General features: G+C 43.0%; 2 protein-coding genes across 4 annotated transcripts in view; one reads left to right on the forward strand and one right to left on the reverse strand.

The window, feature by feature from the left end:
• The first annotated feature begins 5926 nt into the window (after window positions 1–5926).
• prr35 (proline rich 35) lies at window positions 5927–8219 on the forward strand. Its single transcript, XM_028431866.1, has 2 exons — window positions 5927–7311; window positions 7403–8219. Exons 1-2 carry the CDS (start codon window positions 5927–5929, stop codon window positions 8217–8219), a joined length of 2202 nt encoding a protein of 733 aa, XP_028287667.1.
• Window positions 8220–10553: 2334 nt separating this feature from the next.
• LOC114452733 (myosin phosphatase Rho interacting protein) overlaps window positions 10554–25207 on the reverse strand; it is a 38025-nt gene continuing 23371 nt past the window's right edge. For 2 of the 3 annotated variants that reach the window (XR_003672309.1, XR_003672308.1), the window contains exons 9-26: window positions 24909–25050; window positions 24721–24837; window positions 23479–23535; window positions 23322–23390; window positions 23157–23246; window positions 21947–22056; window positions 21761–21799; window positions 19668–20451; window positions 19410–19526; window positions 14257–14404; window positions 14068–14173; window positions 13584–13743; window positions 13401–13508; window positions 13230–13316; window positions 12989–13151; window positions 12798–12883; window positions 12504–12589; window positions 10554–11899 (exon numbers count right to left, since the gene is read on the reverse strand). Coding sequence is in view for 1 of the 3 variants with exons in the window: in XM_028432243.1 (XP_028288044.1) it covers window positions 11828–11899; window positions 12798–12883; window positions 12989–13151; window positions 13230–13316; window positions 13401–13508; window positions 13584–13743; window positions 14068–14173; window positions 14257–14404; window positions 14919–18608; window positions 19410–19526; window positions 19668–20451; window positions 21761–21799; window positions 21947–22056; window positions 23157–23246; window positions 23322–23390; window positions 23479–23535; window positions 24721–24837; window positions 24909–25050 (6145 nt within the window). In the remaining 2 variants the exon portion in view is untranslated. Of the gene's footprint in view, window positions 11900–12503; window positions 12590–12797; window positions 12884–12988; window positions 13152–13229; window positions 13317–13400; window positions 13509–13583; window positions 13744–14067; window positions 14174–14256; window positions 14405–14918; window positions 18609–19409; window positions 19527–19667; window positions 20452–21760; window positions 21800–21946; window positions 22057–23156; window positions 23247–23321; window positions 23391–23478; window positions 23536–24720; window positions 24838–24908; window positions 25051–25207 lie in introns of all 3 variants that reach the window. The other variant, XM_028432243.1, reaches the window with a different exon arrangement.

Genomic DNA, 25207 nt, shown 5'->3' on the forward strand with positions numbered 1-25207 from the left:
GAGGTCAGGAGCTTTGGTTGTCAATGACCTACCAGCTACTGCTGCTATCTTATACAGATCACTGCACTGATAGACACACACTCATACACACACCCTCAAGGTCTATGTGTTTATGGACACAGTCACTTGCTGAGATCAAGGCATTAATATACACACATGGTCTCACACACCCTGCATTGATGAACAAGCATATGCACACACTCACATACACTCCCTGTGGGTCAGTGACTTAATATGCACATACTTGCACACACACTCAGATGCACTGTGGTCTGTTGACACACACACACCCTGAAGGTCAGCTGCGTGATGGACAGCAGTTCTGATGTGCTCTGACAGAATCGGCTGCTTCCTTTCATTTCCACTTGCTTTTCCCCCATCAGGTGTCACCCACAGGTGCCTTGGTGAGAGAGACCTAGCCTCCTGCGGGTGTGTTTGGGGGGCAGCTGGTGAAAAAAGGGGATGATAAAAATGATGAGTGAAAAAGCGGGCGGCCGAGGCACCAGCTGCTTCCTGTCAGTGACCCCACAGCACAGGCATTGGTGTGAACTCCACCTCTCATCACACTCACAGATATATGAATGATAAACAGTGAATATGAGGCATCAGGTGCACCTCTTTCCACATCAACGCTCCTGATAGAAAGAAACGTCTCACCTACCGATTCTGCCGCAAAGCTGCATCTGTCTGACGTTAAGGCTCAGAGAAGGGCATGCATATCTGCAGAGAAAAATCCAAAGAGTCATCACGAGTGAACCTTGACATCTGCACTTTTCAGATATTAGCCTGGCTCACATTGAAGGCTGTGGTTTTACCTTGGAAAGTGTCCAGTGTCCATCAAGCCCTCATCTGGATAATTGTGTGTGTTCACTTAAGTGTAAAGCTGAAATGTCTCATTGTGCGCTTCCAGCACTGTCCACTGACATACTGTGGGGGCAATTCACCTCCAAAAAGGACACTGTCATCTTCTTTTGGATCTGGGGTACACTTTCAATGGGTTATTTTTTAGATACTTTATTAATCCCAGAGGGAAATTCTTTACGGCTGCTGCCAAGCAGTGTCATACAATGACTAGCAAGGCGCGCCACAGGCTAGGGTGAAGTGTCTTGCCCAAGAACACACAACAGTGACTAGGGAGGAGTTGGGATTGAACCACCAACCTTCCGGTTACTGGACAACCCTGCTATACCACTGCGCCAATGGACAGTTAGGTAGATTGTAGAGAGTTAAATGAAGAAATTAGGATAATTTCATACATTCAGGCAGGTAGAGCAAATAGCAAACCTACCCAACTTTTCTATTATATATGCTTTAACATTGTGAAAATTAGCCTAATTATGTACAGTGTGTATACAAGATATTATTGCAATAATGATGTAAGAGTGTTATTAGCATGTTAAAGAATAGTATTAAGGTTATAATGATGATTTGAAGTGAAAACAGTCTGGGCTGCAAAGGAAGTCACCAAAGGCATGAGGTTGTTTTGTCGCTGTGGCTGTGTGTTAGTAAAGCTGCTGGAGTTTTTCTCCTTTGAAAACCAGGGGAAAGAGAGGAGGGGTTGGTGAATAATTGATTGTGGCTGAGAGCGATATGAGTTTAGTTAATGTGCCCAGCAGCACAGGCTAAGAGAGGAGCTGTTAGCTATTCCACCTCAGGCCTAAAACTCAGGCAGTGAAAGAAGCTGAAGTCTCAGGTTAGTGGTTGCTCTTGAGTCGTTCATCTTCCTGTCTGTACTGTTTCCACAGAATGCAGTCCATCTTGTCGAATGCAGAAAGATTTCTCTTCATTTGCATGGGTTTGCTTGTGTATAAGTGTGTGTGTGTTTGGAGGCATCTGCACAGCTGGATGTGGCTGGTAGCGGTGTTGTTGCAGCCCTCAGGTTCCTTTCTCTGAGTGGTAATAGAGTGCTCCTGTCAGCCTCCCCAGATGCTGCTCCATAAGGACCCACAACTCGCCAGGAGAGTTTTCTGTTCGCACTGCAAGTCTCAGGGTAGACGAGGAGGTTTATAGTCAATTCATGAAGAACTTTTTTGGGGGAAAAGTGAAGGAAAAAATCATAAAAAAACAACCACAACAGGATTTGCTCTGACAACAGAGAGGATGGAGTAACTCGTCATTTAACGTACTTGAACTTAACAGGAGAAACTGACACTCTCTCCCAAGTGTTCCAGAGAAACAGCCTCTGAAAAAAACTGACATCATCTCCCATGTGCCTGCTGCTTTAAAAAGTGGAGGATCTTTCTCTGCTTCTCTACTTCTTCCTCGTGTCATAGTCCACTCCTGTCGTTCCTGCTGATTTACCAGACATCCTCTTTCCCCTGCTGTCACATTTGATACAGATGGTTAGGCTCTATGGAGTGGCCTGTCAGTCTCCATTTGGCCGCCTTTGTGTGACAGCAGGCCCGATGGCTCGTGAAGGGCCCCCGACTTTCCCAGCACACGGACACTGACATTTCTCAAAGGGGCTCGCACACAAGCTTCCCACCCAGCCAGAGGAAAGGAAATGAAGAACGTGGAGTCGACCCAAAGCCTTCCACAGGCTAAGAGGGCATGGGATAGAGGGAAAATGAAAAAAGGAGAGACTGAGGAGGAGATTGAGAGGTTGGGGTTAGATTAAGAAGACGGTGGTGTGTGACAAAAGCAAGGTGGAGTGGAACTGAAGTCAGTGGAGACATGCACCACTCTTCCTTTTGCTTGTGGACATACCTCCTCCACACCCAAGTACATGGTGATGGAGGTGAGGAGAGGTGATGCAGCCTGAAATACAATTTGTTCTGCAATATATATATATTATACAGTTTTTCCTGTTACATGATGGTGATGGTGTAGATAGGACACAATAGTCTTGTTTGTTTAAATGCATTTGACTTTTCCAATTACCATGCATTAATATAGAACTGCTATGTTATTAATTAAACTGATAAAATTGATAAAAGGCCAATTTAAAAGATAATTAACAAAAAGTTCATTTATTTTTAAATGTAAATTATGTATAAATTATGTAAAGACGAAGTAATAAAGTACATATATATATTTATTTGTATATATATAGGCCTTCATTCTGGTTTAAAAATGACAACAATGCCTTAAAATGACCTCATAATGGAGGACTTAACACAGACAAACGTCACCTCTGTTCTATCTTATAACCAGAAGTAGCCACCTAACCTTTTCCCAATATTGTGTAAGTTGTTATATTGCATCCTGGCTGCAAGGTGGAGACCACATTTGACAATCCAGAGAGGGGGAGTGGAGTAGGAAAAGAAGGGGGGGGGGGGGGGTAGGTGGAGGAGAGAGAGGGGTTGGAGGGGGAGGGAGGGGGGGAGCTGCTGTATTGTAGTGCCTCAGGGCAATGCTCCCAGTCAATATATATCGCCACACTCACTCCTGCGCTCCCATTTGAGCGGGACGCGCTGCACCGCCGCTGCACAGAGGAGTGACAGACAGCCACACCGGGACGCTCTCTAGGTACGGATGAATACATATCCTTCTCTACTTTTTAAGGACCTCATGGCGAGTAATCAGAACAGATAAGGGAAGATTAAGAGATATTAAAATAGGTTAATTAAGGAAAGGCCTGTTAGATGGTGCTACTGTTTGCAAATAGAAAGTATTTATGCCTGTTTTATTTTAAGGCTGCAATTCTAAATAATCAAAAATGAGCTTTAATTTTATTTGTATATAATTATTTACATTTTGGGACAGAATGTTTAAAAATTAGAAAAATATATTTCTAATTTTTAAACTTTTAATTTTTATAACAAAATGAAAATGTCCTTCTGATGTATAATACATTGAATTTGAATTGTAATTTAAATTCATATTTAAATTTTATAAATGTATATTATAATATAACAATATTTAAATACTAGTGAACAAATGTGCACACATTTTTGAAAGCAATATCTAATTTATTGTGTTCAAAATTATTTTTAAAAAGGGGGAAATGAAATGATAAAATAGTAAAACAATCTTTTTTCTTTTCAGATATTTTCACTGAAGAAGACAAATCAAATCCTGACTATCATCTTAGGTAAAGTGTTATTTATAATTAAAGAAAAAAGTTCTTGCATGTGTTTACTCACTCATGGTCCTGCAGGCCGTCAGCGGTGTGGTTGCTGTAGCATGTAACCTGTCAAAGCTTTTAGTGTAGTGAACCTTCTTAATTGCAACAATAGTTGTTCAAGTGGTCATGGCTTGTTTGATCATCATCCCTAAAAGCTTAAAACAAGACCGCAGGGTTTAGATATGGGGCGGCGAGAGGGCACAGAGTGCAGTCAGTGCAGAGGGGAGCGGATAGCAGTGGCCAGAAGAGGGAAAAAAATCTACTGTAAAAATGATTTTTATTGATTGGCTCGTAGCAGCAGCTGTTAGACTCCATTATGAGCTGGAAGCTCAGGTCAGAGCCCCGGGGCTGACAAGTCAGCCAATCAAATGGTCAGCCACTAACGGACCAGTTCTGAGGGTCCGGTTGGGAGAGCTGTTTGACAACAGCCTGCCATCCCCTGTTAGACTCACTGAGTTTTTCATCATCAGCCCTCATGCTGTAATTTTACAGATGAGCTTGATTGCTCCATTACCTGTGTGTGTTTAACTGGCTTTTCCCTCAAAACTTCCTCCTATTCAAGCTGTGTGGGACAGAAAAAAAAAGTTTTTTTTTTACTTCAGTTTGGACCCTGAACTTCTCACAGGCTTTCATCTTTGAATGACCTGAGGAGAGAGGCAAAATAAAAGCCTCAAAGTGTTTTAAATTGAGGAGCACACTCCTTCTTACATCTTCTTTCACTGCAGGCTTCACCCAACGGCTTGGCTCACAGTACAAAAAGATCACAAAGTTTCTGTGTGGAAAAAAAACACATTTAAATGTATTTGAGGGGATTAGAATGCAGGGATATCAATTAAACTAATCCAATGCAATTACTGAAAAGATGAAGGGAAAAAAATTCTAGGTGAAAAACTGTACCCATATGATATTAAATTATAAGGACAGCCACATAAGCCACATAAATTGTAAAAGAATATATACACACATTTATATATATACATACATACATACATATATATATATATATATATATATATATATATATATATATATATATAGTCGTAATAAATACGTGTAATAGCAAAAACCTCGGCTATATGGTGCGGAAAATGTAAATATTAGGCTAAGAGCTGAAGTGCCTTATTCAACATTTCTTATCTGTGTTCTTATTTTATTACAAAATAACCTATGACCTGTCTCCAAATACAGATGAGACTAAACAGGAGAGCAGTTGAACTTATGCACTATGTCCTGACCCAGATCCCAGTCCTGGCACTAATGACGCCCTATAGGCATGACGCCAGGCTCTCATTAGGAATCAAACCCCCCAACTTCTCTCCCTTCCCTATAGCCGTCCAATGCAATCTTCAGCATGGAGCGGCTGCGCTCTGCCTGTAGCCGGCCTTCGAGGGTGTAGGGTCATAAACTCAAGCAGGCCTGCAAGACCCCTGCACAGGTGCAGAGTCCCCTGTGGAGGCTCTGTCTGCCCCCTCAGCCCTGGGCCCTGCTAGTGCCTGGTGCTGCACTGGAACTAATGAGTAGTGGCAGGTACAGTGGGAACCGAGCTGTGTTTGGCCTCCCTGCAGTTAGGTTAGTGGCAATCTTCATCTTAGGCAGACAACAAATGTGCGCTTATAATACACATATGTGCATATTGATATACAGTACTTTGCCACTCGCAGAGAACAATGATAAGTTTACCTATCTGTCGATGTGCAGCTTGATTTGTAAACCAGTGTCTCTTTTGTTTCACAGGTTTTGGCAAGAAGGTGCAATCTATCTATAAGACTGAGAAAACCCTGTGAAATGTACACCAGAAGACAATAAAAATCTCTCCTGAATAATCCTAATCTGAATTACACGTCTTTATACCTACCAGTCATGTCCAAGGATGATGCTTGCAAAGTGACGTCTGCCAGCAAACAGAAAGAGCGTAAGCCTAAAAAGCCTCACTACATTCCTCGGCCATGGGGCAAACCTTACAACTACAAATGCTTCCAGTGTCCCTTCACCTGTATGGAGAAGTCTCACCTGTACAACCACATGAAGTACAGCCTGTGTAAAAACTCTTTGTCTCTGCTCATAGAGTCAGACTGGCCGTACAAAAAGGGAAACATCCTGCATCCTGAGCAGCTACGATCCTTTCAGCAGGCGCACGGCCGGCACGCTGCAGGGAAAGATGAGATAGATATATGCACTGAAGAGAGACAGGGGCAGAGGAGGTCTGTGGAGGAGGAAGGTGAGTGTAGGGAAAACCAGGGAGCAGAAGATGAAGAAGAGGTAGGACGAGGAGAGGGAGGGGAGATCACCAAAGAAAGCTCCGGTAACAACGGCAGAGATACAGCAGAGTGCGCCTCAAAGAAGGTCAAACAGCCAGAGTCAGAGCTTCTCATGGCTGACATGCTCTCCCTGGAAGATCAGCTTTTACGAGCACGCTCTGTAGAGGTAGAGGCCCAGCTCAGACACTATAAGCTATCGAAAACATGTCTAACTGCTCCTGGACTCCTGTCAGAGCAGTGGAGGCTCCTGGCATCCGGTCACAGTAAGGCCAAGGCAGAAAGTGCTCAGTCTCGAGTGAGCAGTTCAATCCCCTGTTACCCACCCCCAGCAAACCTGGTGGATTACCAGGATCCCACTGGACTCAATCTGTCAGTTCTGGGGGTAGGATATCCCATCAGCCCCAGCCTCTTCTCCTACATGAACTCAGCTATTCCTAGTGCAAACTCCAGTGTCACCGGACAGACCCATGCACAGTTCACCCAGTTTCCCTTCCTGGCATCAGCCGCTCAGCTGATGCACCCAGCCTCCAGCTCGCACACAGACAGAGCTCTCATCCCTCCTCGTCTCTACTACCCCTTCCTGTGTGAGCACACATTCGGACAGGCTTCCAGTCAGGGTGATGCCACCAAAACGCTCAAGACGTCCACAAACAGCCTTGAAGCAGCACCTCTTTCTGGCTTCCAGCCTAAAGTCAATCTGTGGAAAGTGCCTGCTGTGCGGCCAGGAACCGCCGTCTCCCCTGCCGGCTGGGTGTCACCGCAGAGAGAGTCCCCTGACCAGGGCTACAGGTTGGGGGATAAACTGCAAGCTGTAGCCAAGGAAGGCAAAGCAAGCTGGGGTCTCAAGAGGTCAGGAGCTGCACTGAGGAGTCATGAAGTACCAGCAGAGAAGAAGCCAGCTATGGGCTTTACCCTGGACCTCCTGAAGAATATTCAAACCGCATCAACTCTTAATGTGGCAGCAGACAAATTCCTGCTCCAGAACAGGTACACATTTTTATTACTATTACTATTTATGATAATTATAATAATTACTGTTATAAGGATAGATTAGATTTTAACTTCCTTTCATTCTTAGTTTACAGGATGCTCAGCTTCACACTCGGCCCACTGAACTGTGGTGCAACGATCTTCTCTCCAGTCCCAACAGTGACACGTCTTCTCTGTCAACCTGTGGGGGACCCAACAGCCAGAACTCGACAGCAGCTAGGACAATCGGTGAAGGTGCTTCAGAGTCAGTAGCAGCCCTCCTCAGTGACCTCTCCAAGGCACTGCATGAGTACCAGGAGGCTGAACGCAAAATCTCCCACTTAGAAAAAGAGGACCTTCCTGCCCAACGACACCTCTGGGAGCACCTGAACAAAATCCGCAGCGAGCTCTCCCACATCCACCAGGCTTTGGAGCGGACAGCTCGCCAGAGTGACGGGCCTCTCGATCTTTCCATTAAGAGGGACTCGACAGACTCAGCTGGCTACCAGCCTCTGAGAGAAGATGGCTGCTTTAAAGAGAACACAGAAACAGATGAGGAGGACGAAGAGCTGGAAGAGAGGAGGGAAGAAGAGGAAGATGAGAACGAGAGGAAAGTGTTAAAGGCCTCTCTGGAGAGTCGCAAGCAGTCATTGGACATGCTGATCAAGATGAGCCAGGCACCAGTGGTAAACACAGAGGTCCTCTCTCCTGGTGGTCTCGCCATGAGGCCTAGTCCGGCTGAAGCCTTGTGGCCAAGCAGAACCACTAAGTGTGAGGCAGACTCCAGTGTCCTTCTCTGCCCTGATGGGCGATCGGTGGTGTTTACTGACATTCCCTCTGCTGCCAAACCCTCAAAGAGACCCCCGTCCATACAGCGGCTGGAAGCCCCGTGTCCTCCGAGCCCTTTGACAGCTACTGACAACTAAATGTGTGACTGTAATATAACAGACTCCACACAAACATAGTTACTGGCATGCCTCAGATTTTCACTGGCTTAATGAACTGTCACACTTATTCTCAGTTTTTGCACCTTATAAGACAAACAGAGATTGAATAAAAATGTGAAAGATTTTTTTTTCTACTGCACTAAAGGACATTGATTGTTATGAGGTCCTAATTTCTACCGGGATCATTGTAATGATTAAGTCCATTTAAAAATCACGCTGACAGACAATCCTTTGACTGCATCTGCAGATATTGCAATCGCAATAAATGTACTTAGTGTAAAATGTTTTAAAGGTTAATGTTTTTATATGAATGATGTCATTTTACTTGTTGAAAATAAAATGCATTATACACACTGTGAAAAGAATGTTTTTTCTACATCGTGGATCACAATGAGAACAAAAACATTGCATTTTTTTAATCATTTAGAAAATATATAGAAACAAAGTGGCAGCACCACCTGACGGCCCTGTTTCACCTAAAGGTGAAACAGCTCCTTAAGCCAAATCGCCACCAGCATTGTTACCTGTTTCTTTACTGCTGAATCCAGAAGCCACCCCTGCAAAGGTCAAATCTATGGGGCCGAGCTCCCAAACAGACTAAACTTAAAGACTACCTGTCTGCCCCAAGGATGGGCGCAGAGCATGAGGCAGCCCCACATCCTCTGGCCTCTTCACCACCATCACACACTCAAGACATGACTGCAAAGGTCAGCAGCCAGGATCAGAAGAGCCAGCAGCAGGTGTTCAGCACGAAGAGGTCAACATGAACATGGCCCTATTGTAATTTTAAATTGAAATTTATATTTAAATTTAGTGTTGGCTGAATGTCTTAATGGAGCATATAACACATTATTTTTAATTTAAAACAAAAATTCACAAATACTTCCTTCCTTTTCTATAATTTTGGTTACAATGACTGATGCAGAGTTTATTTGTGTGGGATAGGCATGTGTGCATCAGACAAGTTTTATGGTCTGTCTTTTTTTTGTGCGTTAGCAGGTAGGTTAATGTTAGCGTGTTCACCAGAGTGATAATTAAAAATTCTGGATCAATCTATAAGACAGACAAGAGCAAATTAAGAAAATCATCAATATTTATGTAATAATTTATCAATTCCTCTAAGTACATTATCACTGCTTCTTTAAGCAGTATTTCTTTACCTTCTGTATAGCACATTAAATTTTCTATCTTAATATATTTTTTAGATTTCAGATGGTGCAAGTCGTTCTGCTTTTATTTTTCCTTAAGATCTCAGCTAGCTGGAGTTTTGGCTTTAGAAGCTGCTTAGAGGACTTACACCCCCGAGTTCATCAAACTGTCCAACAACACAGGACTGAAGCTGCAGGTGGAACACAAGAGTAAAGTTTCAAAGACACAAATCTCCATGGACCATCCACATCCATGCTATGAACTATAATGCTGGATGCTCTGCCAAGGTCACATTGACTTAGACTTCACTACTACAAAAACATCAGAATTCTACTTCTCTGCTCTTGTAGAACAATGAAGTCTCCATCTAGAAAAAACAGCTGCTGGTGCACCTAAGCACAAATTGTGTCTCTACCCTAGAGAATTCCATCCTGGTGCCGCTGTTCTGGAGAACATTGAGGCAGCCATTTACAGGTCTCACCACACCCTGTGTCTGATAACTCGTCACTACCTGCAAACTGTGTTTTGTTGCATTGTACATGTACATGTGCAATGACAATAAAGTTGAATCTAATCTAAAGTGAATGGTGCTCTGTGGAGTTTCAGCTTCAGTCTGAGGCTTCTGTATGAAGGCAGTGACATTGTGTGGCTGGTGTTCATGGAGGAGATCCCTCAGCACTGCCCATCTCCCTACACACACCTGCGCAGAATTGTCAGCAGAAAGACCTACTTTGCTGCGGCCTGAGAAACTACAGGAGCAGAACGTGTTCTGGGTCAGACTGAGAGATGCTTTGAAAGACAATGAGGAGGAAGAGGAAAAGAGGAGAAGAGGATGTGGCTCGGTCTATTGACTAGACCAGAGGATACCACAACAATTACAAGAGAATTAGTTGACTTTTTATGGCTAGTTAGTGTGGATGATAGGGGGCCTCTAGTGGTGATGTTGCAGATTGCAACTGACTGAATTCACAGTGATGCCAGTTTAAAATGTGAAAGGCTAATGTTTTGTTTATCCATTCTAGGCTACCGTAGAAATGTGGTGGGCAGCTAATTTGCAGGTATAGACAGTGACAAACTGTAGAAAACGTTAACAGATTACATAACAGATTAAGACTGTCACGCTGATGAATGTTGTCAAAAAAGTGCAGAAAAATAACCAATAGGAAGGTTTCAAAACACTTCATTTATTTGATGTTATACATTCAAATGAAAATAAAAAATATTCATATATATTTCATATAGAGCTAGTGAGCAAGGTACAAGTTTAAAACAAAACACAGAAGTCTTCCGTGTGGCATGTATGTACAAGGCGTGGTTTGAATACTATACAGTGTGTATCCATAGCTGCACAGGTTTCATGGATGTTTAATATTCTTCACTCAGTTGAGGCACAACTAGATTTCAGTGAGAGGTCAGGGATTAGGGCCAAGTGCTTCAAGACTGCAGCATACAGTAAACAAATTGAATCTCCACATCTAAACAGTAGGACTTGCGAAAGCAAAGCTTATTAGTTTTTAAAGAGTTCCACACTAAAGCATAAAAGTAGGAAAAAAAGTGAGGCAACACCATCATTCTGCAATTCAAATTATACTGTACAGGCATGCAAAGTCCTAAATAGTTTCAGCTTTTGAGATGATATTCTTGCACCAAAATCCAAACTGAGCAAACACAAAGTCAGGTTTTTGAGAATTAAAAGAAAAAAAAAATCACTAACAAATTCACTAAATACGACGTAAGTCAGGATGTTTGGTTGCTCTGCAATAATTGACTTGAAGTCACAACACAGATTTGAGACAAATAAAAACATCTTCCTCAAGTAGTCAAGTGATAAGTGCAATCTCACCCCACTCCCCTCCCTGCCCCCCCACCCACTTCACACACAGACACCCCGGTTTTATAAAACTCTCATACGTAAGCAAGTTAAGCATCACATTGTTTTCCACTATCAATCAAGCCATAGTTATAGTACAGCAGATGCCCCAACAATCAAGAGCAAACTATATTCTGAACATTTCCAGTAGTTATGTACAAGAGAACTGGTGCAACATTGACTCATTAATTAAAAATTATTATTAGATATAGACATTGTAACAAATACAGCAGATAATTAATCCATATTGGGAAATATATATTATTCATACTGTGTGTATTGCTGTCTGTTTTGGCATTTCGGAGGATCAATAAAAAATGCTGTTATTTATCCCTCTCACAGCTTGTTTGACACATCTCCAGCTTGGCCAGATTATACGTTAAGCGCACACAGGACTGTTTCTGTAGAACGTCTCTTAAAACTAAACAAAAATATGACAACTTATCAGAAGCATGAAAGCAGTTCTGTAGGCTTTGAAGTGAGCTCAATGGATTTCTGTCCATTCTCATAAAGAGCTGATGCTGGCCCAGCTGTGGCAATACAACCATAAAACCAAGGACCGAAATATTCAGATCTTTCTGGAATATTTTGCCTCAAAAAGCTTCATGCGCTCCTGCACAGTTAGTCCCTCTTTCAGGCTCTGTTAAAGATGACAAAAACAAATTGATTTATTGTTGATACAGTGTTGATGAAGTAGCACAAATATTTTAGGCAGTCCACACATACAAAGGTAATTTTTTAAAACTTTTTCTATGCAGTGTTACACTTTTAGATGAAAAAAAAAACAGAATTTTGCTGCAGGGAAAAGAGGAAAAAAAGCTTGATTTAAACAAGACACCTATGTATGTGTGGACTAGGTTTCGAGCTAGGAGGTGTATTTTCTGCTCTGGATGCCTCTCTTTAATTCGGGTCAGAATATATAATGCTGAGGATCATGCCACACAAGAGTAGACACACAATGCATGAATGAATTCCAACACAGCAGCAAACAGTACAAGAGAAGTGATTACAAAACAGGTCTGTTGTATATTAACAGTAAAGGATCTTAGTAAGCACAATAATCCATGGAGTGGTAACTAAAAATGCTTTTTTTTTTAGACAGCGTTAGCAGCCCTTTGCTGATGCTCACACTTTATTCAATAAGGAAATCCATTCAGTTTTGAGCAACAATAAAAGGGAAGCGGGAGAAGAGGAAGGGGGGACTCATGCAGGACAAGCTTTGGTCTACATCATGCTATACCTACAGCGAATCTTGGGGCAGGGGTTGAGGAGGGGAAATCACCCCACAACGGGAGTGTCAGCTATCCCACGAGACCTGTTCAGTGATAGACTAATGGACAGAAACAGACACATGACACAACTTACAGCACCAGAGACTTTCAGCAAGAAAATCCTGACCAACCAACTCTGGAACACAGTTCTGTTGTTCGCGGCGACAGTTAACAGTGAAAAACATCAAAACAACACGTGATGTCACAGAGAAAAATGACATGGTAGTACTACAACTACAACTGTGTGTGGTTGGAATTTAAACTCACCTTTGACCTCACACCTCTTGATTGCTTGGAGGTGGATGATTGTTCTTTCTTCATGAAATCAGGATTACTTTTAGACTTCATGATATCTGAGAAGACAATCAAGTCATATTATTAATACAATGTACATTAATGAATTGAACAGCTTTGAAACTGGTCAGTCTGTAACTTTTAAGGTTGTATGCCCCACTCACCATATCCAGACGTAACTGTCCCATCCACAGTCCTCTCACCTAAAGCTTCTGTGGCAATGAGCAGCTTCTCCTTCAGTTTGCTGATGTCGCAGTCAGCCTTTGCTTTCACAATACTAAGCTCTGTATAGATGTCCTTATATCTGTCTGTGGCATACTTCTTGTCCTAGTGAAAGGATCGGTGTTGAATGCTGAGCCTCTGATGCGAGGAAATACAGACGAGCATTTCATAAAGTCTGCTTACCCTTAAAGCCGACTGCAGTTCATCTTTCAAAGAGTGGATTTCCTGTTTCAGATACTGGATCTCCGACTCTTTTATTCGAAGCAACACCTAAAAAAAACAGAGATGCTTAGACTGCGGAGCTCATTGTTTTTGTGTACTTGTGTATTTGTGTATATGCATGTTGAAACCTACCTCCAGCTCGTACACATCTTTGCCCTGGGTAACCGGTGACAGAGCTGTCTCACCGCTGAAGCAGGAGCGCATCCGAGTGATCTCTGCACTCAGCCGGTTATTTAGCTCCTGTCGGAGAGGTAAGGATGTGTTCAAACATCTGGACAGATGTGTTAAGAGTGTGTACATTGTGTGGATTCTGACCTGGTTGTGAGCATTTAGCTCCTGGTTCTCTCTCTGACACTGCCTGAGGGCCTGCCTCTCGGCCTCCAGCGCCTGAGCCAGGTGAGCGTTTTCCAGACATTTCTGAGAGTACTGCTCTGACAGCACCTCCAGTTCTCTCTGGATGGACTGCAGCTCCTCCCTAAAGATGATGATGTTCTTTAAAAGCAGTTTTACCAAACAGAAGTTTTATTTCCGTTTGCTTATAACTGACCCTTTATGGACTTTTTGGCTATAAACAGACAAAAACATAAAATTAAAACATTTTGTTCTGGTGGGATTTAGTGGCATCTAGTGGTAAGAGTCTAAATTACAACCAAGTGATGCTTGGTTTTTAAGAGCACAAGGTCCTGTTTGTCCTTTCTGGGCTACTATAAAAACAGTGAAAAATGACCCATTGAAAAAGGACAATATATTCCTTACATTGGTCCTTATTATAAACACAAAAATTCTTATGGTTACATACTCATATTGTAAACGGAGTTCATCAATGTCAGAGTTGAGTCCACTCAGCTGAGAGCGCTGCGTCTTCTCCAGTTCCTCCTTGTGTGCATTCTTCATAGCCTCAATAGCTTAACCATAATTTAAAGACACATATAAATTACTCTTATAATGTTTAGAAACTACAGTAATTATAGCTGGTCAGTTTCCTCACCAGCAATAGTGGCAGCAGTCTCCTCAGCCAAAAGCCTCTCTCGCTCCTCCATCAGTTTAGAGATTTCCCTCTGATGCTGCCTCTGGATGTCTTCTATCACCTTTTGGTGCGTTTCCTCCATCGCGGCAAAGCCGCGCTCACAGGTGGCCTAAAGAAGGAAAGGGTTAACTATCCGTCAGTGTGAAAAGAGCTTGTTTTCAGTGCAGATTCTATTAGTTCACTAGGCTACATGCAACATCAGTGATAGAAGCCATGCAAGTGTTTTTAAATGATTTAAAGCCGAGCTATGTTAGTAACAGAGCAGGTTAAAGCAGTGAAACGCTAATCAAGCATTTTACTGATGCGTTTATTCTGAAACACTATTTAATAACTGTATGAGGGAAATGGCATGTTCATTGACACCCAAACAAAGGGGTACGGACCAGCTAGCAGATCAGATATGGCGTGGTCATGTGATGGCCAATTAGACTTATTTTATTATTATTGAAAGGACATATAGGACTTATGCCACAATAATTTCTAAACCACACCATTTCCCCATTCCTTCTAACAGTGAATATTAGCAGAATGAACCAAAGTAATTTAGCTATGTCACTATTTATCTATGACTCATGACTGTTCGTAAAGTTTATTGCACTAAAGTAATATGAAAGAGCAAAAACCTTAAGACTTTCAAAGTCTCTCTGGTATTTCTCTCTCAGGCTGGTCACATCTCCTTCAAGGTGCTTGTTCTCCAGTTCGTCCCTCATGCCTATCATCTGAGTCTCCAGCTCCTGGATTCGGTCCTTCAGAACCACCATGGAGTCCACCTCTGTCATGTGATGTGCATCCTCCCCCTTCCCCTGCTCCTCCTCTTCCATCGGTGTAGCAGCCTCGTCATAGGAAGGCGAGTGTGAAACCTGATGGCTTTTTTTGTCAGGTTGATGCTCTTTAACATAATGAATGGTTTCCACATGGTGAGAATGTAGCTTTTCTATTTCCTCCTTGTGGATTTGCTGGAGCTGGCAGATCCTCTGCTCAAACTGCTTCTCCAGGTTCCTCAGATGACCTTCGTGCTGCTCCTCCATGGTGTCCATGTCCACCAGTAGAACCTCTAGCTTTCGCTGGCTGTCGGCTGCTGTCTCCATCAGGGCGAGCTCTGTTGAGGTTCGGGATTGCTCTGCATGGCTCAGCGCTTCTTTATGCCTCTGCTTCAGCTCTTCAGTCTCTTTCTGGAAACGTTTTTCTAGGATAGCCACTTGCTCCTGCTGCTGGGAGAGCTGGTTCACACGCTTGCTCATCTCAGTCTTTAGTGTCTGATTCTCCTTCTGAAGAGAGGACAACGATTGTGTGAAGTTCAGACGCTCCTGTTGTAAGGAGGTTTCGTATTTTTCCTGGATTGCGGTGACATTGCAGGCATGCTGCTGCACAAGAGCGTCCATATTCTGACTGGTCTGTTTACACCAACCTAATTCTTGTTCATGCATGGCCCGCAATCTGCACGCCACATACGCCACTTGAGCCTGGATAAGGGCTTCGCGCATACAAAGGGAGGTGCTTGTGAAATTGTGTGAGGTTTGATGACCTAAGAGAGCGTGGATCATTTTAGACAGTCCAGGATGGTTTCCGCTGCTCTCTATCTCTTGAGCATACTTATGGAGGATTGCTGCTTGTCTCTGAAGCTCATTAGCTAGGTTCTGATGTGCATTTTGCAGAGATTCAACTGAGTCGACGCCACAAGAGGGCATTTCACCACAAAAGTGTCTGTCTACGATTTCCTCGGCCAAGTCTCGAGCCTCTTCTATTTCGATCTGCTCCATGTACGGAGCTAGTTCAGGTGGGCGAATGTCAGCCAATTTTTGTTTACCAAAGCCAAAGTTATTTTTGACTTCTTTTATCACAGCCTTCAAATCCGGCCTTTTTGAAGCTTCAATAATCGCTTTCAGAGCCATTTCCCTTTGATGCAGGTTTTTATGGGCTTCAGTCAACTCCCTTTCCAGAATTTTGAATTTCTTTTCATAGCCAAGTTTAAGGTTTTCAATGGAATAGGCTAGCTCTGCTTTAATGAAGGTGTTAAAGACAGCTGTGGCATCAACATCAACATCCATATCCGCTAATGCACTACTTTCTTTGGATTTAGTGACGTCTAACTCAGCCTTCTCCAGTTCTTTCCAGAAAGCGCTCTCCAACATTAACTTCCTGGTTAAGACATCAGCATAAACTATAGCCAGACAATCTTTGTCGCTCCTTTTAATCTGCTCTATGTCTTCCCAGATCTCTGCAAGAGCTTGCAGGAGGTCTGATTTTGAAGTTTGTATTAATAAAGCCATCTTATTCAGAACTACTGCCTCAAAGGACAAGGTTTTGGCAAAGAGCTGCATTGCCTCTTTATCTATAATCTCAGAGGTTTGATTTTGATTGACAGCCGATGCCTGCTCTTCCAGTGTATTTTGTCCTTGTCGGATATACAGGGCTGCATTGAACAAATCACTTTCTATCTCAGACAGTGAGTGCAGCTGTGAGTCAGTGGTGTCATGACAGCCACTGAGCACAGCCCGTACCTTCTCTCGACTATTTTCCACACACACCAAAGCCTTGGTATAATGCTTAATAGCAGCACTGCTCTGCATCCCAGACCCACCAATATTCTCCTTCTCTGGGCAAGCCTTCTGTTGTGTCATCCTCAGATCAACCTTGGACAGGTCTCCCAATTCAGGGGACCGCTGCACTTCCAGATTCTGCGTGAGGTTTCTTAGTTTTTCTTCAGTGGCTAGTAGTTTAGTCTCTAGAGCGTGTATGATGGAGATAAACTTCTCTGGGTCACTAGTTTGTGAGAATGTAATATCAGAAGACTGATGGATGTCTACATTTACATCCTGGTTAACTTTGTGTTCTGAGTCCATCCCTTCCAAACTGATGTATTTTTGGCACTGAATACTAGAAAAACGTATCCTTGGTCTTTTAGCTTGAGACTCCTTATCTGGGGAGTTTTCAGTCTTGGATGTATTGTCCATAGAAAGCTCTGAGGATGAAGTTTTAACCCTTCCCTTGTTGCTTTGCTCTAGGACCTGCTGCCTGTCCATGCGTAGATCAGCATATCCCAGCTGCAGGGCATTGAGGTGTTGCTCCAACTCTGCAATACGGTCCTCTGCGACCACAAGCTTGGCCTTCAGATCCTTTTCAGCGTTGCAGGGCTCAACCTTTTCTAAAAGGCTTCGACTCATTTGGCAAAGAAGCTCCTCCTTAGCCTGTAACTTCTGTTCAGTTTCTTCCAAGCTGTTGCCAAGTGCAGTCATTTTAACAAGAGCTTCTTTGAGGTCCTCCTCCTTACGTTCCACCAGCCTCTCATACATCTCCTTAGTCTGTCGGATCTCCTCTTCTTTTTCTCTTAGGAACTGGCTCATTTTCTGAAACTCTTGAGTTGCCCTCTCGTATGAATGCTCCAGGGTGTAATAATCAGCTTCTTCTGTTTCCAGGCGATTGCGGAGTTTGTTCACCTCACGGTCTGCTTCTGCAATCTGGTTGAGAAGCTCCTGGCAGCGGCAAGTAAGATGACTTTTCTCTTCTTCCAGCCTGCGCACACTTTCTCTCAGTGTCTCAATCATGTCAGTTTTTTGGACCAGCTGCTCCTGTAACTTCTGAATTTCCTCCCTGCATTCTTTACCTCCTGAAGCCTGCCTCCCTCTCAACAAGGCCTCCACCTGCTGCTCAGCCTCCAATAGTCTACCTTCTATTTCTTTCCGTACAGTTTCAGCCTCAGCTAATCTTCTACACAGATTCTGTCTTTCCCTTTCATGACTCTCTTGGATGCTATGCTGCTCCATCCTCAGGCGCTCCTCCTTCAATGCTTGACCTTCCTCAGTAGCACTTAATCGAGCAGTCACCTCTTGCAGTCTTTCCTGCAACCTTTGAATCTCTCTAACGTGGTCCCGCTGGAGGGCCTGCTGGCGCTCTAGGTGCCGAAGGGCCTGGTTTCTCTCTAAGAGACTGGCCTCTACTTCACGGAGTCTGTCTTCACTGTCCTTCAGCTGGGATCGCAGGGTGGCCTCACTGCGGCCGTAGTCCTCTTCCTGTTCTTTCGAGCGCTCCTGCTCTAGCTTGAGCTCATTCCTCATTCTGGCCACAGCCTGTTCACTAGCTAGGATTTCAGCCATTGCAGATGCAAGTTTGGCCTGCAGGGCCTGAATGTCAGTCTCATGTCGCTCTACAGTGTCCTGGGCTTCAGTGTAACTTCTCTTTAATGTCCGGATTTGCTGCTGAGCAAAGTCTTGCTTCTGTTTTTGAGACTCCAATTCGCCCTGTAAATCTTGATTAAGCTTGTGTAAGTGTCGCCATGGCACTCTGTGCGGTGAAGAGGAAGGGGGTGTCGCACTCTTGAAAAAGATTGATGAGACATTTTAATTAATTACATGACTTTACCTTACCTCCTATATATGGAGAACCACATCTCGCAGGTTAGGAGGAGAATACATTTTCTCCTTTGTTGTTATAATTCTCTCTTTTGATAAATATTTATCCTCGGAGCTTCCACTGTGCTTTTTCAGAGGTCACTGAACTGAACAGTGTAGATGAATTCACCCCCAACCGCAAATAAAATGATAACAAAATAAAATAGATAATACAGTGATTTTAAAAAAACAAAAACAACTTGTTGTGACTTATATATATATATAAAATTCAATAATAAAGTGCAATGTTAAAAAAAAAAAAACGCAATTAGTTTAGGCATTCAAGTCTGTGACACAATGCAAGCAGAAACCAAGCTAGGGAAACACACACGGACAGACAGAAAAAGCACAGCGCCAAGCTTCTTGATCCAGTTTCTTACCTTAACCACATCAGACCAAATCAGTTATTTTCCCAGGAGATGTGAAACTCCGTCAAAAACAGTTAGTCATGCTAAGAACACCACAACCATGCGTATCAGTTTTAGAGAATAAGCACCCACACCTGTTAGTAGAATGTCTTTTTTAAAGTTACAGAAGACACACATCAAACTGATCATAACCCAGCACACTGCATACCAACAACACACCCACACAGTACTGTAACACTGTAACACTGATAAAAATGCAAACTTTAATAACTTTTTAGCTGAAGTTTTTTCAATAGTCAATAGTAATTACACATGGTGGCTAATTTAAACACATTAACTAAGGCTGCATGAGTAGTACCTGCAGTACATAGCCCTCTCTGGCACTTTGTTCTCTCCCTAGCGCATCTTCTAGTTGCTCTTTTAAAAGGTTGTTCTGCTTTTGTAGTCGGTCCAGCTCCTCTTGCTTCTGTCCCAACTGAATGAAAACAAGAAGAGACACTATCAATACAATCAGTCCTAGATGGAGGTGTTCAAATAGTTTAGCATTTCCTTGTTTTTCAGGTCCAAGATGATGCCAAAAATGCGAAATGTGCAAACTGTTAAGAAAATAACCTACCTCTTTGTCTAGCAGTGCAGCAAGCTCATGTGCAGGCAACCTGTCAGAGTTATTAGAGCTTCCTAAAGCTGTGGTGATGGGCACTTGCCTCTCTTCTCTTAACGGTATTGTCTCCACCTGATGCCACTGCTGTTCAATCTCTTCTTGAACATTAGAGGTTCTGTTGTATTTGTCTTCACTTGTTGGTTTCATGGCCACAGGATGGTCTACTTCCATCTTTCCTTGCTCTTGGCTCTCAGGTGTTGTTGGCTGTGCAGATGACGTAGCATTTAGCGATGATGTAATAGTGGTAACAGTAACGGTATTTGGCATGTGAGTTGCAGTGGTTGTGCAGTGTGGAGGAACGCCCCTCCTTATGTTCTCCTTTTCTGCTTCTTCTGTTGTAGAAGGTGGGTGAGCACCTGATACAGATGAAGTCTGGAGGGAGGAGGTAGAGACAGGGGAGGACGCCAAGGAGGATGGTGAGGAAGAGGGAGAGCAGTAGGAGGAAGTTGTAGAGAACGACGAGCTGAGGTCAACTGTGTCTGCTCGTTCTTTCACTGCAGGCTTTTGTGCCTGCTCCAGTTTGAACTCAGACCAGTCAAACGTTTTTGAACGGCCCTCTCGTCTGCGCTCGCGGACTCTGCTTTTCCGTGGCTCAGAGAAAGGGACAGAGGCATTGCTGCCAGGCGTCTGTCTGTGGATGTCAGGCTTGGGGGCCTCAGGACTTGGGGTGGACTCAGGGCTGGGCTGTGAACATGGCTCCAGCGTGACATGAGATTTTATCTTCTCATCGGGAAGGGATCTGAATAAACACAAACACAACTAATCAAAAATTATATAAAGGTTGACCTAAAACTGTTTACGTTTACATTTTATACATACAGTGTGATACAGTGTTATTACAGTAAGCTTTGCTGGACAGAACAACATTGCAACGTATCTGGTAGTGAAGCCTCCGTTAACTGCTTTTACAGGGTGTCTGCATGGTCCTCAAAAGTCATGACTAGTATACCAGTTTGCATAGTCCTCATAAATACATAATAATTTTTCATGACAGAGGGACATTAACAATGGCCATGTTCGTACATAGCATTTAGATGCATCTGAGGTGAACTTACAGCAGGACATTAGCAGCATACACATCGGGATGGTTCCCATATGACACATTTTGCATAAAGAGCAGTGAAGTGAGATCCGTTTACAAGCAGTCACTCGAGATGCGTGTGGCGACACTCTAATTCCAGTGGGAGTTGTCGATCACATCACCCAAGATGCATGTTAACGCAATGTATGAACAGGCCTGATGAGCTGCCCAGTTACTGTAGTCACCACTAGTGTAACCCCTCTGTTGCACCCCTTTCAAATTTTACACCAATTTTATGTATAGTGGCGGTTTGCAAATTACTGCCAATGAAAAGCTTTTATGAGACTCTGTTTTTTTACATTTTAAGACCAGCAGATACCCTGAAACACATTTTAACATTAATAGAATGGCTCCAAGTCAAAGCGTCAACACTAAAACAGTTATACGGCACACTGGGGTGGGGGGAGCAGCTTTGGTGAGGTAAGCCTGATGGCAGATGCCTGCATTTAGCTGCTATGTTAATGTATTTTAGAGTGTGCCTGCAGTAAACTGGTGTGTACGAGTGGCAGAATGACCTGACTGAATGATCCATTTTCAGCATTAGGTGTAAGAGGGGAAGAGAAAAATGAGAAGGGACAGAGCTCAAAATGAGAAAGAGGTGTTTGTGAAGCATCTGTGCTGAAACACCAAAAATAACACACATCCTCTCAATGCAGAGAGCACTATGTCGAAAATCAATGTCTGGATGTCCCTTTTCTGCTTTTGCCCTGACGTTCTGTGACTATTTCCATGTGTGTACTGTCACATAACAGACATGACTAACATTTGAGTTAGATATTGTGGGGCAGATTATTGTAGCATGTTGATGTGATGTGTGTCTCTACAGCGGGCATAACTGACAGGGAGACATTACTCAGTAACCACATGACATATGGTAGGACGACAAACACGCCGGGGCTGACATTGCTGAGCAATTACATCACTGTTCGAGGAGGGGGAGAAATATTCAACACACAAGCACTCCAACCTGGGCTTCAGTACGGATAGTTTCAGAGAGATGTTTTTCCTGGAAGCAGGTTGAAAATACCAGTTGAAGGGGGAAGAGAAAGGAGTAGAGAGAGGGTGAGGAGAAGACAGGAATACAGATAAATAAAGTGAGAAAAGCAGTTGTTATATCTGCCACTGGTAAGCGTTAATCCTCGGCGGGGATTACCGGGTGACGTCGGGGGCAATAGTGGGTCGCACATTCTTCATAATGGCCTGAATCCAGTTGCGCCGGATTCCAGAGGTCATGGCTGACAGGGTGCATGCTCCCTCTTTACACTGAAAACAGACAGGCAGTGCATTTATATGACTAACAGGGTGAGACCACATGTTGATACCACGATACCCTAGAGTTTTATCTGCAGTGATGCCTCCTTTTACCACAAAGCTGTATTTTACACCCAGTGTGCAAAGAACCTATAATCCTCACATTCAGAGACATCTAGTGGCAGATCTACAAGACACAGCACAGTGTTGCTTTAGAGCTCCTGAAAACACAGCAGCCGGGGTTAAGAAGCCATGCACTTCATTCAATCTTCAAGATTTAAAACTGTTTTTAACTCCACATGACAGCAAGGCTAATGACAACACTCCCTTTCAGTCAGACCATAGAGCTCAGAGAGTAGATATAAATACTGGAGTTATTAATTTCTCGACACCAAACCCTTGTTGTTCTCAGCCAAAGAGACAACGATCCTCTTCACTACTCTATTTCTGACTTCCTCCAGAAACTAGCTTTAGAGGCTGCTACAAGCAAATGTAAACAAAAGAAATGACCTTGCAGCCACCGTTCTTCTTATATGGGATTAGTGTGGCCAGCTTACATCTATATGTAGAAGGTACCAAAGCCTTAGTGACATCAAATGTATAACGGCTGCACTACAAACAACTATAAGTGTCCAGTAAATATTTTGCCAACAACAAGTGCTAAAAATGTTTAATGGCCAGAGGATTACATAAAAAAATCTTATCATCTATGCAATGTAACTGATGTGTATAAACTCTATATTTTTATCAGTGTTATAAGAAACTGTGCACAAGGGCAAGGCTTTGGAATGTAAGAGGATAGGTAAACATATTGTGCAGGATGAAGGCCACTTCATAGAGACAAGCAGGGCAGACTGTTGCAGATTTAGACCACAATGATGTCAGCCTCTCAGAGAGAGATGACAAGTCAAGTGACATCCATCAGGCAAACAAAGAATTGTTTCAGAAAGAGAAATGCCAAAACCTGATACCTAAAGTTGCACCACATGGTGTCTAAGGCTGTTTATAGACCGGCAGGAGTCAGGAGAGCTAAACTATGTAGACAATGAGTTCCATCTTTACTGGTGATTAATGATGCAGGACAATCGATGACATGAAGAATCAACACGCACCATGATTTGGAAGCCGTAATTCCTCTGGACAGGGAACTCTTTGACATCATAACACGTAGAGAGGTCGATCTCACCGTCCAGTTCTGATGCCTAAAGAAAAAGGACAATATAATGATCATTTTCTCTTCTCTTGCCCAATTATTTAAACTAATCGACTGCACTTACCTCCTCAGCTATTGAGTCCTTATAGTACCTCAGACTCTGGTCAGTCAGGACAAACCAGTGTTTCTTCCACTAAAGGGAAAACACAGACCATCAATCGGGTTTTATCAGTTAACATTCTAATCTATTTAATCATTACATCATACTAAAAGAAAATTACCACTCCATCTTCATACAGCTTGGTCATCCATCCTTTCTTGAAGTTCAACAGATCTGGCTGTAAGACAGATCAGGGTGATGTAATACTACATTCAATGTGTTGAAAATATAGTAATAACAAATTAAGCATTAAATTACTGAAAAATGCAGACGCCTAAGCTCAACAAATGTAAGTACCGATATGTGGCTCCAGCTACAGAGACTGACTGGCGGGAGCCGGACTTTCCCAGTGAAACACAAACTGCTGCACGTCTAAACCAACCTCAGGTCTGTTTATAGACTCTAAAGTAAACCATGTGTCCCAAAACCTGTTTTCTTCTCACTCAACAATACCTTGTTTTTGTTGTGCTTCATCAGGTGTGGTGTCACCGCCTGGCAGAGAGTCATTCTGATGGCTAACTGCCTTCACTTCATATGTTGACAATCTGTTTCTTTCCGTCTGCCCCGGGGACATGCACACGACTGCGGCTGCTTCTGTGCTGCTCTATTTATACTCATCAGTAGCGGTGGCGGCAGTGGTGTGTACGTGTGTGTGTAAGTGTGTGTCTGGGTGGGAGGGAGGTTTGGCAGCTGCAGCTGGGCCACAGGGAGAAAACCCCACTGGATGAGCCCTGTAACACTCCCTGAACTGACCGCAGATCAGACTGCTAGGAGTCAGACGTCAGGAGGACACCAAGGGACCTTTAGGTAACCTTTTTTTACAAAGACTGGGGAAAACAGCAGCATATGTATGTAGTATGTACTGTAGTAACCAATGTTGGAGAATAACTAGTCACACGTGAGTGTAATTAAGTTACTGAGAGAAAACATGTAAATAAAAAGAAATATGTTGCACCCTTGTATGTAAAAAACAAAAAGGATCTGTGATCATCTGTTCTCTTTTTTTCACTGGTTCTCAGCAAATCAAATAATTGTCAATCAATCATGCCTGTATAAGACTTTTAGTGGTGTAAATTCAACTTTTTCATTCCAAAATTAGAAAATCTCCAGGATCTTTGTATGATGTGAAGCTGGTTTGCCTTTAGTGAAATTAAAATTCAACTGCAGTCAGTCAGATAAAATATGGTTTTTTCAGCTCCACCATGTTTAAAAATTCTCAGTTTTATAACCAACATAACTTTTAGTACAGAAACAGAGACAAAAACAAACCCCAGGCCACCACATGTTCAAGTGTACTGCAGTGCCTCTGATATCTCCGGATTACCTACAGAACAGTAGTGACAGTATTCTTAATTGCACTCACAGTCATTGAGGACTCAGTGACTCTGCGGTCCAATGACTTGGCTCTTCTTAAGTTGGCAAAACTGGAGCTGGACACGTCAGGGACGGAGCGGTCCTTTGCTGAATCCAGTGACATCTCCTGTTAATGTAGAAGTAGTGTTTAAAAAAAACCAGAAGTAAATCCACTTGTTAATAAAGATGGCAGCATACATGTTTGTTAGCCAGGTAGCGCCTCTCGCTGCGGCCTTGTCTCTGTAACAGCTCGGTGTTAGCTGAAGGATCGTTGGAGCTGCTCGCGTCCATTTGCTCCACATGCTGAACCTCCTCGAAGCGCCCGATGATTTGAGATCGCCTAAGGAACACAAAAATATACATGTTTCACTAAAACCATAGGAAAACATATGTTGTTATTAAATTATTTTTCAATATTGCAAAGACATTAAACACTGATGCAGCACATGATCCTCATAATTGCATAATTACAAACAAGACCAAAGCATGATATGACA

Source organism: Parambassis ranga, chromosome 19 (genome assembly GCF_900634625.1).
Source record: "Parambassis ranga chromosome 19, fParRan2.1, whole genome shotgun sequence".
NCBI classification, from domain to species: Eukaryota; Metazoa; Chordata; class Actinopteri; family Ambassidae; genus Parambassis; species Parambassis ranga.

What these genes read in the sequence shown, in the direction of transcription:
- prr35 (XM_028431866.1), top strand. Translation starts at nt 5,927, where the DNA reads ATGTCCAAGGATGATGCTTGCAAAGTGACGTCTGCCAGCAAACAGAAA. An exon ending in AAATTCCTGCTCCAGAACAG is followed by an intron (nt 7,312 to 7,402) that starts GTACACATTTTT and finishes TTTCATTCTTAG; the next exon opens with TTTACAGGATGCTCAGCTTC.